Source organism: Lotus japonicus, chromosome 1 (genome assembly GCF_012489685.1).
Source record: "Lotus japonicus ecotype B-129 chromosome 1, LjGifu_v1.2".
NCBI lineage: Eukaryota > Viridiplantae > Streptophyta > Magnoliopsida > Fabales > Fabaceae > Lotus > Lotus japonicus.
The window spans coordinates 124,133,185-124,150,123 of NC_080041.1; the positions used below are offsets into that span (position 1 = coordinate 124,133,185).

A 16,939-nucleotide genomic window follows, 5' to 3' on the forward strand; every position below is an offset into this window, starting at 1 on the left:
TGCAAAGGTTTCCCCTACTCTTTTTTCGTCTACGTTTGTACCCTTCATGTTTCTAAAAAGTGCACCGAATGCCCCTCCGTCACTCTGGAGATGGAAAAATATGGGGTTTATTGTAGTTGGGGATGAAGATGATGAAGAAAATGATGAGACAATGAAGATGATGATGAATGAGTATGATATAAATAAAACTTTAGTCATAATATAACAAATTGGTTGTGTAGCTCAACTGATAAAGTGTGTGTTTTGTTAGTTCAAGGTCTTGGATTCGAATCCCCGACCCCATTTTCCCAAGTTCTGTTTTTTATTTAATGACACGTCACACCACGTAGGACGCTGACGTGGCCCATTTTTTAACGTCAGAGTGACAGAGGGACATTCAGTGCACTTTTTAGAAACATGAAGGGTACAAATGTAGACAAAAAAAAGAGTAGGGACGATTTTTGCACAATCGTCATACATCAGGGGCATGAAATGCTTTTAAGCCATAAATAAATTCAATTTTGGAACTGAATCGATTACAAAATTGATTCCGAACCAACAATAGTGGATTATTGGTTTTTTATCATCAGATTGATCGGATTGAAACAAACTGAAAAAAACACTCTTAAGTGTAGTTGTGGAAGAAAATGAAAAACATTATTATTTAAATGTAAATTTTTTTAATTTATAATCCTATAACTTTTGAACAATATAGATTTATAATCCTCTTAATCATAATTTAAATTTAGAAAATCAAAATCTATAACCCAACTATTTTAGAATATAGATTAATGGATTTGCACTTCCGGTTAAAGAAATTTTATTCATCTATGAAATCACAGTATGCCACATAATAGCAAGCATTACATTTCTTTTAAATTTTAAATAAAATAAAAATAAATTTATGATGTGATAAAAATCAATTAAATAATGTGTAAAATAAACTTACACTATCAATGTATCAACTGTTTTCTCTTAAAAATAATATGTATTTTTTAAAAATAATTAGTGCACTTTTCATTAATTATTAAAAAACTTGTATTCAAATATATTTTATATTAGTAATTATGTAAATTATAATAAAAAAAACAGTAAGTAACGTCTGTTATTTTCTTTTTGAAATTTAATGTAATACTAGTGTTTTTTACCCGCGCGTTGCACGGGGAATACATCTATTATATTTGATAGGTCAATTAATACCTTCATCATTAAAAATATAATAAACAACTGATGAAATAGAAGAGTATGAAATGATGAGCAAAGTGGACAAAAAGTCTTAAACTAAAACCCTTGTTGCATAGATTGAACTTCGTACAATTAAATAACTAATAAAAAAATTGTTAACCAAATCTCAAGCTATATTTGTTATGACATGATTGATGTAGTTTTTATGTTTGATTCTAGTGTTTTTTTACCCGTGCGATGCACGGGGAATAAGTATGTCGTATTTTATACGTAAATTAATACGTTTAATTTTTAAAATATAATAAACAAAGATGAAATATAAGAGTCTGAAATGCGAAGTATACGATTGATTAACTAATAAAAAGATTGGTTAACGAAATCTTAAATTGTACAAAACATATAAGGGGACGAATTTATCGTATTTGATACATCAATCAATACGTTTTTTTTTATACGTGGGTCAATACGTTGATTATTTAAAATATATTAAACAACGGATGAAATTGAAGTGTCTGATACGCTGAGCATAGTGGCGGAAAAGTCTTAAATTGAATCACTTGTTTGAAATTCATTCGGTTGAATAAATAATAAATAAAGATGAAATAGAAGTGTTTGAAATGCGAAGCAAACGACTGATTAACTAATAAGAAGATTGGTGAACGAAACCTCAAATTCTCCAAAACATATAAGGGCACGGTTTTACGGTCTCTAATAAACAGTAGCCGAGTTACTCTGCAGTGAGCGTGATTATGCGCGTCAATTTCCGCTCACACGTTCTCAAAAACTTCTTTGTAGACAACATTGCGCGTGGAGCTCGAAACTACCCTTTGCTCATCCACAATAAGCACCTTAAGCCCTTTTCTAGACTTCACCCTTGAGAGAGCGACATACAACTTTCCATGAGTAAACACAGGCCTCAGAAGGTACAAACCGACATGAGAAAGGGACTGGCCTTGACTCTTGTTTATAGTCATCGTGAAGCATAAAGTCATCGGGAATTGCCTTCGAGAGAATTGGAAGGGAAGACCAGAGTCAAAAGGCGTTAAGGTTATCCTCAGAATGTACTCAGTTTTACTTTTACCCTGCCTGATTCTTGATAAAACAGTCACAACAATTATATACTGAGTAAGATGAGTAACTCTCAACCGGATCCCATTACACAGACCAGCCGCTTGGTCTATGTTTCGCAGAAGCATGATCGGAACTCCAACTTTCAACATTAGTATGTGGTTTGGAATTCCCAAAATATTAAATTCCACTCATTATGAGTTTGTCAGCAATTCAGATAAATAATTATCAAATTTCATAAATATATCAGCTCATTAAATTATTTAAATAAACATTTTTTTATAGAAATGTTGTAAACATTTGTAACAAAATGATTAGATCAAACATAAGTGTTTAAAGTAATGTATGACTTGGACTTAAAAACAAAAATCTCTCGTACATTTAAAACTATAACATGTAGGAAACACCAAGTTCATATTTAAAATTTGGCTTTATGCCTCACTAACAGCACACCAGATTCAGTCAAAGTGTCAAACCACAAAAATTGACCAAATATTCACAATGCAAACTCATGGCCTATCTACCTAAATAATGTGGCAAAGTAAAAAAGGGACCTCCAGCCGAAAAGAATCATTTACATGCATATGGTATTATTATACATATATACCCAGCTCAATCCATGAAGTTTTCTGAATTTCCCCCCTTCTTCAGAATCTTCTTGAACTTCTCAATCTTTCACCACTGGCCAGAAACAACATACAGGCTAGTTAATAGAAGCCGGTCCCCAAAACTCTCAAGATCAGTAAGTGCTATTTTTCCCCTACTTGGATTCATAAAAAAATTTATCCATGCATCCTAGAAAGAAAATTATACATAGTATCTAAAATAGGTGTTTTAAGTAAATTACTGTTAAGATTGCCGAAGATTTGAGCTCCATCGATACAAATCACATCCAGATGTTACATCTATCAGTTGTTAGAGTCAAACAAAAATGCAGGCAGTAAACTGGTAAGCCTTGAAGGGGAGAGGGGAAAATCACATTATAACAGCCATGCATTGCAATGTATGTACACATTGAATTGAAATTAATTTTACCATAACTTTGATATAATGTTGGTGTTATGATTCTTAATTCTAAATTTTTCAATGAAGGACAATAGCATGATATCAATTTTGAAGTGAATATCCCACGAAGTTTGATAATCTGAAACAAAACTTTATTTCTATTCCCCAAAATTGCTCAAGAAATTGTGAAAAAAAACATAGCACAACTTCTTCTACACCATTAGATAAAAGTCTATCATGAACTTAGTGAAAGAAATATTAGACACTATCAATTCTAAGACTTAAAGATGATAGGAACCAACACCTTTAAGCAAGAGCGGTGCAATAGAAAGAGCAGCCTTTAAATATTGATGCTCACCTTTACGACCAAGTATATTGTCCCAAAACAAATATCTCAGTGCATTTCCGATTGTTCCCTGCAGAAACCATATAAGCAAAATCTTCTACAGCCTACCTCCATGAATTTCTCTCTTGAATTTGAGTGATAACCCAAATTTTGCACAGTTCAGAACTTAATATAAAGGTAATAATGCAGCAGGAATTATATATCATGTCACAGACAAATCCATGAACGTTAGGTTTTCTCTGTGTTTGGACTGCATGTACAAACTTACACCTTTCTCCATATTGACAACTGAAACATGAAACCAAACCAAATCAATAATACAATCTTGAACATGTTTCAGGTTATACTAACACATTCTTCAAATCTCAAAAATGCATGCGGTGACAGATTAAATCGGGAGAATGAATATCACTTACTCTTAGATAAAGACAGTGCACCCTTTTTCTTTTTAGCTGGATTGTTTGAGCAGTTTTGGTTGCTACTGCACTTTGGACAGAACCAATCCTCCTCAGGAACTTCTGGCAATGAAGGATCACAACAATCAATAAGTGTACCAATTCCACAGCCAAGGGAGCCACTTTCATCACCACAAATCAGCATTACATCTCATCAGCAAAATATTTCTTGTGATTAGGAGCTTTATCCCAATCTTCCGCCGATCTCATTCAGCTTGGCAACCAAGTTTCCTGGTGAAAGCCTCTTCCCGTTCACTGATACAGGAACCCCATACTCTATCTCGATTTCCACGTATCTGCAACACGTTCAAAATAGCTAAAGTGTGTGAGCAATTTGGGAAACTACGTGCATGTTTGTAAATTCTTCTACAATTGATTTTATTAGAAATTCAATCATGGGGAAAAGCTTATGTAAGTAGCTTTTGGGCATCAAAACATCAGATTTGTAACCTATTGCAGGGGTATTGGCCATCGTAAGTTTTAGGTTAAGGGACAATGAAATAAGCTAATAGTGCAATTTATCAAAAGGAGAAGAGATGATTTAGAATGATAGTTTGATGGGTATATATAGGGGAGAATATGGCTGATGTAGTATCTTAGAATAAAAAGATCAAATCTTTTAAAAAAAATATCTATCAAGGAGAAGAGATGATTTAGAATGGTTGTAATCTGATTGGATTTTATTTGAAATTTCAAACATATCAATTGAAAATTATACCTAAATACAAACAACAACAACTTTTAGAAACAAAATCTTATAAATTTCATACTGATACATTTTATGTAGAAACAAAATCTTATAGATTTAACTATATATATAAATCTTATAAATCAGCCAAAACAAATCTATTTTGGCTAATTTGAAAATTTTAAATCTATAGATTTTGTTGATATTCTGGAAACAAATCTAATCTGTTTCTAAACTTTTTAAATCTAATATGCTGGAAAACGAATTTATAGAATTTATATTACTTTTTGTATCTAATCTAAAATCTAAAGCAAATATATTACTATAGATTTGCTGGAAACTACATAAAAAGTATAGATTTTAGATTAGATTTGTTAAAGATTTTAGATATTAGAATAAATTTAATATTCTAAACTACATAAACTTTCGGTTTCAGCAAATATTTTATGCACTTAATTTTAGCAATATAATTGAAACAGCTATAAGAATAACAACTATAATTTTAATCATGTTAGGAGATGTCTATAAGTATGTTAAACAACTACTTAACATGTTATAATACTCATCAGTCACATACTGACAATTATAACCCAAATATAAATTGAACATACCGATACAGGTCCTTTCTCTCTTGCAGGTCTTTCATCAGCTTCTTATAATGATTTTCTATGTACTGCTTTGCAACTGCAACCTTCTTTTTTGTCACACTTGAAGGTGCTTCTTACTTCTGTCAAACAGGAAAATAAATGGCAGTGAATTAATGAGCTTAAGCAGTTTTAAGGAAGTGATTAAATTTAACAGAGAAAAAATGGAACAATATACCATAAAGTTCAGAAAATGCAAACAGCCCTTCAGATTACAATAGTCCATGCAATTACAATATGAAAACAAATAACTGATTGATATTATTTTAAAATATAATATTTGGTCTTTTAATTTATTTTAAATTTATTTTTAGAATATATTGATTAATTTTTATTGAATTTTCGAATTTTTTATTAATTCGGGATTTTATGAGTTTTTATTGTGATTTGCTAGATTTTGTTAGTTTTTATCTATCTTTATTTAATACCATTTTTAATATTAGATTTGATTGAGATTTAGGTTGTTTATTTCTTAATTTTATTTTAATTTATCTTATTATTTATTTTAAATCCAGAAAATACTTTATTTTATTTTAGATTTACTTTTAGAGTATATTAATTAAATTTTCTTAAATTTTTGGATTTTTAATTAATTCAGGATTTTATGAGTTTTTATTGTGATTTGCTAGACTTGGTAGTTTTTATCTATCTTTATTCAATACATTTTTAAATTTTAGATTTGATTAGGATTTAAGTTGTTTATTTCTTAATTTTATTATGGTGTTCTGGTGAAAAGCATTAGGTTTAGTTGTTAAAGAGAAATAAGGTAAGGAAAAATCAGGGCACATGTGGCAAGTGGGGCTAAGGAGAAAGAGCTGACGTGTAAAATATTAGGTGAGAATTAATCTGGGAGCGACACGTCACTAACTTGGCCTGTGGGAGCGACACGTCATGCTAGAAGTTGTTCTTTTCTAATATATATAGATAGATATAGATGTTGTTGGCCTAATTATTATGAGATTTTGAAGTAAGTTTGAAAAAATGAGAAAAGTAAAAAAGTTACGTTCAAAAAAAAAATTTAAACTTATTAATGTTCGATCTGTTGGAGCCTTTGGAGGAAATTTAGGAGGTAATACTCTTGATTAATTGTACATTTATTTCATTTATAATTGTCAACATATATTTTCGGCCAAAACCATTTGTACCCTCCTTCTATACTATCCCCACCATCCCCTTTAAAGCAAAAATACAATTATACCCCTAATTTTAAAAAAAAAACTGATTCAATTAAAAAAAAACTGATTCAATTAAAAAAAAATTGATTCAATTAACCTACTCCCTCACCATCTTCCTCTCTCATTGGTTCACGTTACATTCTCCTCTTCCAAAATCTGAGAACCATCTTCGTCTCTCCTTCAAGATAGAAAGGAACATGAAAGAAACAAAGGAATTTGAAGAACGAATGAGGAAGAAGAAGAAGCAAAGGAAGCTCCTAATAGACAACAAATTTCACCAAGTCAAACACCAAAACCAGAACCTGCAACCTGCAGCACAATCTGTAATTTAAATTACGGTAACCTCCACTACTAAGATAGCGGAAGCTACAACTACTTAGATAGCGGACATTACCTCTATTTAAGTAGCGGTAGCAATAAAACGTCCGCAGTTTAAATGTCAGATCGAACCAGACCCATATATTCTACCAAGATTTACGCGAAAAAACAGTAAAAATCCCAAAATCATACCTATTTTGAGCTTATATTCTTCTCTTGATCTCACCCATTTATCTTTTACACTGATTTGGAGCTTCAAATACCTTTAAGATGTGTGATGTGTTAATTTAGAAGATGAAATAGGGACGGAAAGTGAGAGTGGAAGAGGAAGAAGGAAGAAGAATGTGAGGTTGGGAGAGTATTTTTTTTACTATTTTGTATATTTTCTATGTTGGTGGTATTTTTGAAATTAAAAAAAAGGATGGTGTGGATAGTAAATAGGGAGGGTACAAATAATTTTGTCCTATATTTTCTTACCATTTCATCGTTAGTGTCTTTTTTTTTTGTCATTTGGCCATCAGTCTCCACGAGGGAAAGAAGCCCCACGTGACTAATCTGGCTCGGAATACGGTAGTGATGTTTCTGACCACAAATGTTTTTATTTTTTTACCTCAGAGGGGATCGAACCCGTTAGTGTCTTAAACACTATTAAAAAGTTTAAAAGTAAAACACTATTAAAATAGACACATGCTTCTCGGTTTTTATCTTTATTTTTTTATTTTTTAAATTTATTGAGTCATTAATATGGATCAATGAAAAATTAACAATATAGATAAATTAAAAGCTTACTTTGATAGATGAGTCTTATATATTATTAAGATTAACATTAAGACACCCATTTTATATCAACAAAATATACATACTTTATATTGTGATCACAATCACATTCTAATCTGAAAAATATCTCAATCTCAACACATGACTGTATCTAGTTCATCAAAATCATTTTACGCAACTGGTATAATTCAAAAATAATATGTACAACTCCTCAACCGAGTTCTCAAATCATGTCCACTTGTGCAAGAAGTTCATGTCTAAGGTTTTTTTTTTTTGAACAGATGTCTAAGGTTGATGTTCACGAATTTTCTGGGAACTGATTACGTGGACTAAAAATCTAAATATTTTTCATATGATAGCTCTTTATGTAAGCTTTCCAAAAATATAGATTTTATAGAGATTTATAGAATTATCTAAAAATCATAAACAAGGGCTGCACCATAAGTTAATATTGCTGCATCATATGGAACTTGTAGATAAATATGGTGTCAAACTATATTAGAAATTGGGATGCCTATACTCAACCACAAAAGCTAGCTTAAGAGTTGAGGTTTGCACTACCCTTATAAAGCTTATCTTGGCTCTATCTCTAGCCAATGTGGGACTTCTAACAAACTAGTTGTCCATGAATTATAATAAATCTACTACATTCGACACATTGCCTAGCAACTTCAACCACAAATTCAATAACACGACGTTAAAACACGACCTGATCTCACTAGGTATATGTTTTCTGCAACTTGAATCGTCATATCATGAATTGTTAACTTAACTCTAATGATGCAGATTACAAGCTTTGTGCATATTTTTTTGAGCGGAAGTTGGCAAACTTTCGGGAGGAAGCAACCCCCACTTTGCAACAGTGGCTTGATGAAATAAGAAAAGAGCAGAGGAGCCTTGCTTGTGACGAAGGGAGTCATAGATTTGGACACCCGACAACAAATTTATTTTCTCTACTTATCCTATCCACCAAACATACCTGCATTTTCTTTTCCTCTAATGGACTGGTTGTAATCCCCCTCTTGAGGGCTAGGCCTTTGGGCCATCTTTATTCAATGAATTCTTGACCCATCATCGACTAAAACAGGTTGGTCAATATGTCGGTGTCTCCTTTAAGCGTGAGATAGATAGATAGATTCGGATATTTCCTGGGGATAATAGACCCAACACAACACAGCATTCACAGATCCATCGAAAATTAAAATTAGGGTTTGTGTTATCCTTCTCTCTCGGAAAATCAATCAAAATTAGGGTTTGTGTTATCCTTCTCTCTCGGAAAATCAATCAACAATGGAGCTCGAAAAATCAAAATCAAAATCAATGGACGTTGCTCTGGGCTTGACGAAGCATTTATTCTCAAAAGCAGATTATCAGGGGAAGAACATAGTGTTTTCCCCCTTCTCTCTCCAAGCTGCTCTTAGCGTCATGGCCGCTGGTTCAAAAGACCGTACACTCGACGAGTTACTCTCCTTCCTCCGATTTGACTCCATCGACGATCTCACCACCTTCTTCTCTCAGGTCATCTTCCCTGTGTTAATCTCCGACGCTGCTGCTGATGCTGATACTGATGGTTCACATCATCTCTGTTTTGCCAATGGAATTTGGGCCGATGATTCGCTTTCCCTTTCCCATCGTTTTAAACAACTTGTGGCCACTCATTACAAGGCCACTCTAACTGCACTTGATTTTCAGACCACCGAGGTACACAGAGAAGTGAATTCATGGATTGAAAAAGAGACTGATGGCCTTATTACACAGATTCTTCCTCCCGGGGCGGTAACCGGCTTAACCAAGCTTATCTTTGCCAATGCACTGCTCTTCAAGGCTGAGTGGAAACACATGTTTGATGGTATAACATCAACATATCGTTTTCGCCTCCTTAATGGCACCTCTGTCGTTGTTCCCTTCATGAGAACCTGGAAGCGCACGCAGTATATTACCGCTTTTGATGGTTTCCAAATCCTCCGTCTTCCTTATAAACAAGGTAGCGACACAAAACGCAGCTTCTCCATGTGCATTCTTCTTCCAGATAAAAAGGATGGACTTTCAGCTTTAGTTCAAAAGCTGTCTTCAGAACCTGCTTTCTTCAAAGACAAGATTCCTCTCCAAGAAGTGCCAGTATCTGACTTCAGGATTCCAAGATTCAAAATTTCTTTCACATTTCAAGCTTCTAATGTGCTCAAGGAGTTTGGAGTGGTTTCACCTTTCTCGCATCAGGATGCCAATTTTGGAAAAATGGTGGATGTCAATTCTCTTTCGGATAAATTGTACGTGGAAAACATATTTCACAAATCTTTCATTCAAGTAGGTGAAAAAGGCACTGAAGCAACATCGGCCACGGTTGTGAGTGGGCGGAAACGACTAGGTGGTTTCTTGGGTACATACTTCGTAGCTGACCACCCCTTCCTCTTCTTGATCAGAGAAGATTTCACCGGAACAATACTCTTCGTTGGGCAAGTGCTCAATCCTCTTGAAGGAGCACCGGTCAAGGTTAGCACTCTCAATGTCTAATTTATTAGGAATGTTTATGATATTCTTTATTATGCTGTAAGGGAATAGTTTAAAACGGTGGAGGAGGAAGGACTAATTATATTAGTGTCTGGACTGTTTTGTTCGTTACTACATTTTTTAATATCGTGCTAGTGTTACTGTTCGCATAAACATAAGTTTCTCAATTGTCACTAAATTGTTAAGAAAAATTTAATTTAATTGGAGACCACAATGTTGATCTCCTATACCAGCTAGCATAGACTTTGTAGCTGACCACCCTTTCCTCTTCTTGATCAGAAAAAAATTCCCGCACGCAAGCGTTCAATAACAACAGAGCTACGCCGGTCAAGGTTAGCAATATGAATATATGATTGCATTTTGGGATTAGGACTGTTCATGATTTTCTTTATTGTGCTGTAGCGGAATAGTTTAGAAATGACTAATTATAGTAGTGTGTGTTGAATTTTTGTTGTTGTGTAGTGTTTCAGTCTGTTCTTTTAAAGCTATTTGATTGGACAAATCTTGTTTTGCTCATTACCATACATATTTTTAGATATTGTGGTAGTGTTTTTTTTATTATATTAGGGCCTAAACCCTAAAGAAAAAGGGGATGAATCCTTTTATAAACACTGGATTGTACAAATCGAGCATCAAAGAAATATAACAGAACACAAGAAGAGTATCATAAACGCAGAGGCATAGAAAGAGAAAGCCCGTTCTTATCCTATTTGAAGTCCCATCCTTTGATGTCTTCAATCCTTTTTTGTATTGGACCTATTGGTAGCATAAGCCTAACTATGATGTAGGAAAAGTTTATGAGGATGTTTATGGTAAGTATGTTGTTGATTTTGCTTCTCAAATTCTCAATCAAACTGTTAAGACTTAAGAGTACGAGTATGTAGAAAATGTATGCTATTCAATGAAAGAATATATATATATATATATATATATATATATATCATATATATATATAAACACACAGAGAGACACACGTCCATGGAGTGTTCTTCACTCAACAAACTGACTACCATTCCCGGCAGTCCTAACTGTCATCTCTTACAACCTAACTGTGTAACTGACATCCCTTAAACTGTGTTTTGATCATGTCAAAAAATCTGTGAATGCAAATAGCAGGCCTTTGACTTAGATTTAAGCAAGATTAACCAAGTAAATCGGGTACAACCATCAACGATGGACAGAAAATATTTATGACCATCATATGTGCAAGGAGAATATGGCCCCCAAACATCACAATGGACTAAATCAAATTGTAAAGAAGACATGTTATTAGAAAGGGCAATCTTCTGAGTTTTGATAAAGAACAAACAGTACAAGAATGAGAATTATAACTAGAAGGAATTGAAAAACTCAGTTTATTGCTAAGGAGCCTCATAAGTCATAACTTTGTCTAAAAATAGTTGGCAGTATTTTTTGATTCAGAAACTATAAGAACAGCATTAGAAATAGTAGAACTGTAGAAGAAGCTATTTCAGAAGCAGTATCAAAGTAGTAGAGGCCTTTTGGCACACTACCTCTGCCAATCGTCTGAGATTGAGGATCCTGAACAAGGAAAGAATTGGACAAGTCGATTGACTGAGTAAGTAACTCACTGATATCAGGTTAATAGTAAATGATGGAATGTAAAGGACATCATAAAGAAGAAGCTTTGATCCTAATTGCACAGTTCCAATTTCTAAAACAGGCACATGCACTTTAGTTGGCAAAAGAACAAATCTATTGGTTAAAGGTGTGTGAGTGATGAAAGGTGCTAAGGTACAAGATATTTGTGAAGAAGCACCTGAGTCTAGCAACTAGTGGGAAGAAGCATGAGAGGAATAAACTGTAGAAATCATACCAAGATTAGTAGGTTCTACAGAGGAAGCAGAAAGAGAAGCCTGAGAATCTGCTGCTGAAGCATGTGAAACAATTGTTGGCATTGCTCAGGTGACAGTAGCTAACTAGCTATGTAGGTGGCTGAATATTGCAGTTCAGATTTCGCTCCTACAGGGAGAATGAGAGTACATCAAGCGACCTACTTAAGTGACGTTTTAATCTTGGCTTTTCAATTTAATCCAATGGCTAATATTGTTAGTTCTCATTTCTTACAATAACATTAGTTTTCATTTGATACGCTCAAATATATACCCTCTAACTCAAATACAACTGCATTTTGTATATCCTTATTTGTTATGTTAGAGAACCTGTGTGAAGCTTTTTTTCTTGGTAATGTTTCAACTTTTTCCTTCCTATTGTGACTGGCTTCTAATCTGTAGCATGTCATTTTCCTTTTTTTTCAGCCGTATTAGAAAATGATACGCCTTAGGTTCCACCTAAGAGGAAGCGGTCAAGTAAAGATGATTCAAATGACGACCATGGAGGAGAAATTGTGCACTGATAATTTTATATTCCTAGTACTTTTATTCTTTAAATGCTTAAAGAGCTTAAGTTATCTAAAACTGTACTAGAAGTTGTTGGTATGTTCCTTACTTAAATTATGTTGTCCGTCGTATGAATTACTAGAAACTTAAATTATGTTGTAGGTCTTATGAATTACTAGAAAATTAAATTATATATTAATTAAATATTATGAAAATGTTATCTTTTAAATTTTAGTCATTATGATGTACTTGGTTTTCATTTATGGTGAAGTGCATCATCCATGACCTATAAACCACTTTTGGTGCTTGCTGTGATACCTTAATTCATATCAACACGTGGTACCCTAAAATGATATAAAGCAATAGAAAACATACAATTCAAACTTAGAGGAAGAGGATGGAGGAATATTTAGGTTTAATATGGGTGGAGCATGAAGGAAAAAGATCTTAACATGAAAGGAATTTATATTATCTCTCTGAATTACGAGTTGAACTAAAAATTGTATTTTTCATATTGTGTATTATATAACATAAACAAGCTTTAAAAGTCTAAGTTTTTAATTCATTAAGTCGATTATTAACCTTTTTAGAATTGCAATAATAGATCCATTCGCATTTTTTCAACAAAATTATAATTTAAAATATCACATGGGGTACCATACCCAAAAGAAATTCTAGGTACCACAAAATTTACCAACACATTTTGTTTTGTTTTAGAGGTATTAAATGTTCTTAAAGCAACACGTTTTCTTTTATTATTTCTCTTTGATTTAGATTTTTTCATGTGTCATCATGTGGCGTTTTGTGTTTACTTCTCTTCATATGTATTAAATATATGCAACGTTTTAAATAAATATGATGGGAGAAATACACATAACAAGAAATTATACCCGTGCGTTGCACGGGTTTACTTACAATATTTTTTAACATTATATAAAAATTATTGTAGTTTAACTAAATTAAAATTAAATTTTTTAATTATAAATAAAAAAATGTGTTAAGTATTTTTAATTATTGTAGAAAATTTTATGGCAGCCTGAGGTTATGTATTTGTTATTGTTATTGACATTTTGGTTGTTGCTTGTGTTTTGAGTACTCTTTTTCCTTCCTTAGGGTTTTTCTCACTTGGTTTTTCCTAGAAATGTTTTAATGATGCTCAGGCATAAGTTGTTTTAAGCACCAAAATGTTTAATGAATTGGCAAGGATGCACGGGACATTCTTGTACTGATTTAGCCCCTATTTTTCAAGAGAGGGGTGTTCTCATGTACATCTATCTTTTAATAAAAATAATTTTTTTTATAAATAATTAATATTACTCAAATTTAACTATTAGCATAGAAATCATTTTTGCAATTAAAATATTTCTTTATTTAACTATATGAAAAATAATTAATTTAATTTGAAATATTTAAATTTCGTAAGAAATGTTAAGTAATAAATGTATAATGTCAATAAATAAGTTTTAATATCATTTTTTTATATTTGTTACCTGGAAAATCATTTACTCTGACATGTGCAGACCAAGAAGTGATAACTTAAATAGTCTTTTTATAAAAAAAATAGCCTAAAATATTGTCTTATGAATTTAATTTTTTTCAGCTTATTTGGTTTTGTTTGCGAATGTTTTCTCACAGCTAATAGTCATAATACTAATCCCTTGAGCCTATACGATGACGTTAAGTGAATAGGATAGACCTCTCACAACAAACATTTATTCAACTTTAGACATTATTATTTTTCTCTATTATGTTTTCTCGAGTATTTTTTACTAATATATCATAGATACAAAATATTTTTTTAGTAATGCATATACATGTTAAAGTTAATATAAAATGCCTTTTAGTGGCATTTGTTTTTCAATTTTAAATTTTTTTATCCATATTATATATTATCAAATAATTTTTATTTTTAATATTTGTCAAATGAAAAACTAAAAATAATTTCATGTTTTTTTAAGTTGTTGAATGTTGTTATTTAAGGTAAGTAGTTGAATATTTTTTGACAATACAATTTTTTTCTGTTTTTATTATTTTTTCATATATTATTACAAAGAAAATTTATTATTTCTTAATGTATTTTAATTCAAATGTATGAGAGTTTTATGATTTAAAGTATTTAATGTAATGCTCAAGTCTCCTTTACATATAAATATAATTTTTTTAATTTTAATTTTTTATCTAAATTATTTATTAGTAAATATTATTTTATTATTAATTTTAATTTTTAATATTTTTCAAATGCAAAACTCAAGTAAATTTTAAGTTTATGAATGTTGTTATTTAATGTAAGTAGTTGAATATTTTTTGGCAATATAAATTTTTTCAATTTTAATTTTATTATTGTTTAATATATTTATTACAATTTTTTGTTTTGTTTGGATACTTTTAATACAATGCAACACTTAAGTTGTGCTTATGTATATAATACTTAAACTCAAGTGTGATTTATATATATATATATATATATATATATAGAAGATATATATATAGAAGATATATAGATTTAAAATTATTTTATATAAATTATTTTTAATAAATATTACTTAGTTATTATTAATTTTAATTTTTAATATTTGTCAAATGCAAAGCTCAAGTCAATTATAAGTTTATGAATGTTGTTATTTAATATTAGTAGTTGAATAATTTTTTATTAAATAATGTTTTTCAGTTTTTAATATATTTAATATTTTTTGTTAATTTTTAATGTATTTAATATAAATGGATTGGAGCTTTATGGTTTAATGCATTTAATACATGCAAAACCTCAAGTCTCCTTTACATATATACTAGATATTATACCCGTGCGTTGCACGGGTTTACTTACAATATTTTTTAAAATTATATAAAACTATTATACTAACTAATTAAAAGTTAAAATATTATTTAATTATAAACATAAAAAATTGTGTTAAGGCATTTCAATAAATATTATTGTAGTTATTTTTGTATAAATAATTAATATTACTCAAATTTAGTTATTTGCATAGAAATAATTTTAACAATTGAAAATTTTATTTATTTAAGAATATGAAAAATTATTAAGTTAACTTGAAATATTTAAATTACGTAAAAAATGTTAAGTAATAAGTGTTTAATATTATGAAATAAGTTTTAATATCATTTTTATACTTTTTACCTAGAAAGTATTTTGCTGTGACATGTCAAGACCAAAAAGAATAAATTCAATTTAATCTTTTGAATTATAATACGTGGAAACTTAAATAGCCTTTCGACAACAAAAAAAATAGCCTAAGATATCATATATCTTGCGAATTTAATTTTTTTAAACTTATTTGGTTTGCGAATGTTTTCTCACAGCCGATAGTTTTGAGACTAATCCCTTGAGGCTCTACGATCACGTTAAGTGGATACGCAAGGCCTCTTACAACAAATATTTATTAAACTTTGGTCATTATTATTTTTCTCTATTATGCTTTCTCGAATAATTTTTTTTTTGAAAGCTAAAGATATATTATTGATAGAAAGAAAGAACCATGAGAACAACTCTCTCAAGAAAGTACTTCAAAACTACCAAACCTAGGAGGGACAAAACTCGTAAATGTGTCTCGTTAAAACCTTCATAGGAAAAACTCAATGCTCGTTAATTTTTACTACTATATCATAGATCAAAAAATATATTTAAACATTTTTTTCAATAATGCACATATATTATAATTAATATTAAATACCTTTTAGCGTCATCATTCAATTTTAAAATATTCTATTCATATTATTTATTATTAAATAATTTTAATTTTTAATATTTTTCAAATGCAAACTGAAGATAATTTTCGTGTTTTTTTTAAAAGCCAATTTTAAGTTGATGAATGTTGTTATTTAATGTAAGTAGTTGAATATTTTTTAACAATACAACTTTTTCTGTTTTTAATTATTTTTTAATATGTTATTAAAAAGAAATTTATTATTTCTTAATGTATTTTAATACAAAGGTATGATAGTTTTATGGTTTAATGTATTTGATGTAAAAATAAAGTCTCTTTTACATATAAAATAGTTTTTTAATTTGAAAACTATTTTATCTAAATTATTTGTTAGTAAATATTATTTTCTTATTGAATTGAATTTTTAATATTTGTGAAATACAAAAATCATGTAAGTTTAAAGTTTATGAATGTTGTTAGTTAATGTAAGTAGTTTTTTTAATGGTGTTTGACAATATAATTTTTTTCAATTTTAGTTTTATTATTGTTTAATATATTTATTACAATTTTTGTTTGTTTGTGTGCTTTTAATACAAAGCAACACTTGAGTTTTGCTTAAGTATTTAATGCTAAAACTCAAGTGTGCAATGACTTCCCCAAGATTGTGGTACTCTTTTTCCTTGCTCGATTTTTATCCCACTGGGTTTTTCCAAGTAAGGTTTTAATGAGGCTCTCTCTTGGGGTTTCGTTTCGTCATTCTGTGGGTTAG

General features: G+C 30.6%; 2 protein-coding genes across 2 annotated transcripts; one reads left to right on the forward strand and one right to left on the reverse strand.

Annotated features, from left to right (window-relative positions):
- Nucleotides 1-1,931: 1,931 nt before the first annotated feature.
- LOC130723837 (uncharacterized) lies at nucleotides 1,932-2,384 on the reverse strand. Its single transcript, XM_057574978.1, has one exon. It carries the CDS (start codon nucleotides 2,382-2,384, stop codon nucleotides 1,932-1,934), a length of 453 nt encoding a protein of 150 aa, XP_057430961.1.
- Nucleotides 2,385-8,585: 6,201 nt separating this feature from the next.
- Nucleotides 8,586-12,723, forward strand: LOC130730187 (serpin-ZX-like). Its single transcript, XM_057582130.1, has 3 exons — nucleotides 8,586-10,130; nucleotides 10,428-10,480; nucleotides 12,428-12,723. Exons 1-3 carry the CDS (start codon nucleotides 8,931-8,933, stop codon nucleotides 12,441-12,443), a joined length of 1,269 nt encoding a protein of 422 aa, XP_057438113.1. The 5' UTR covers nucleotides 8,586-8,930; the 3' UTR covers nucleotides 12,444-12,723.
- Nucleotides 12,724-16,939: the final 4,216 nt, after the last annotated feature.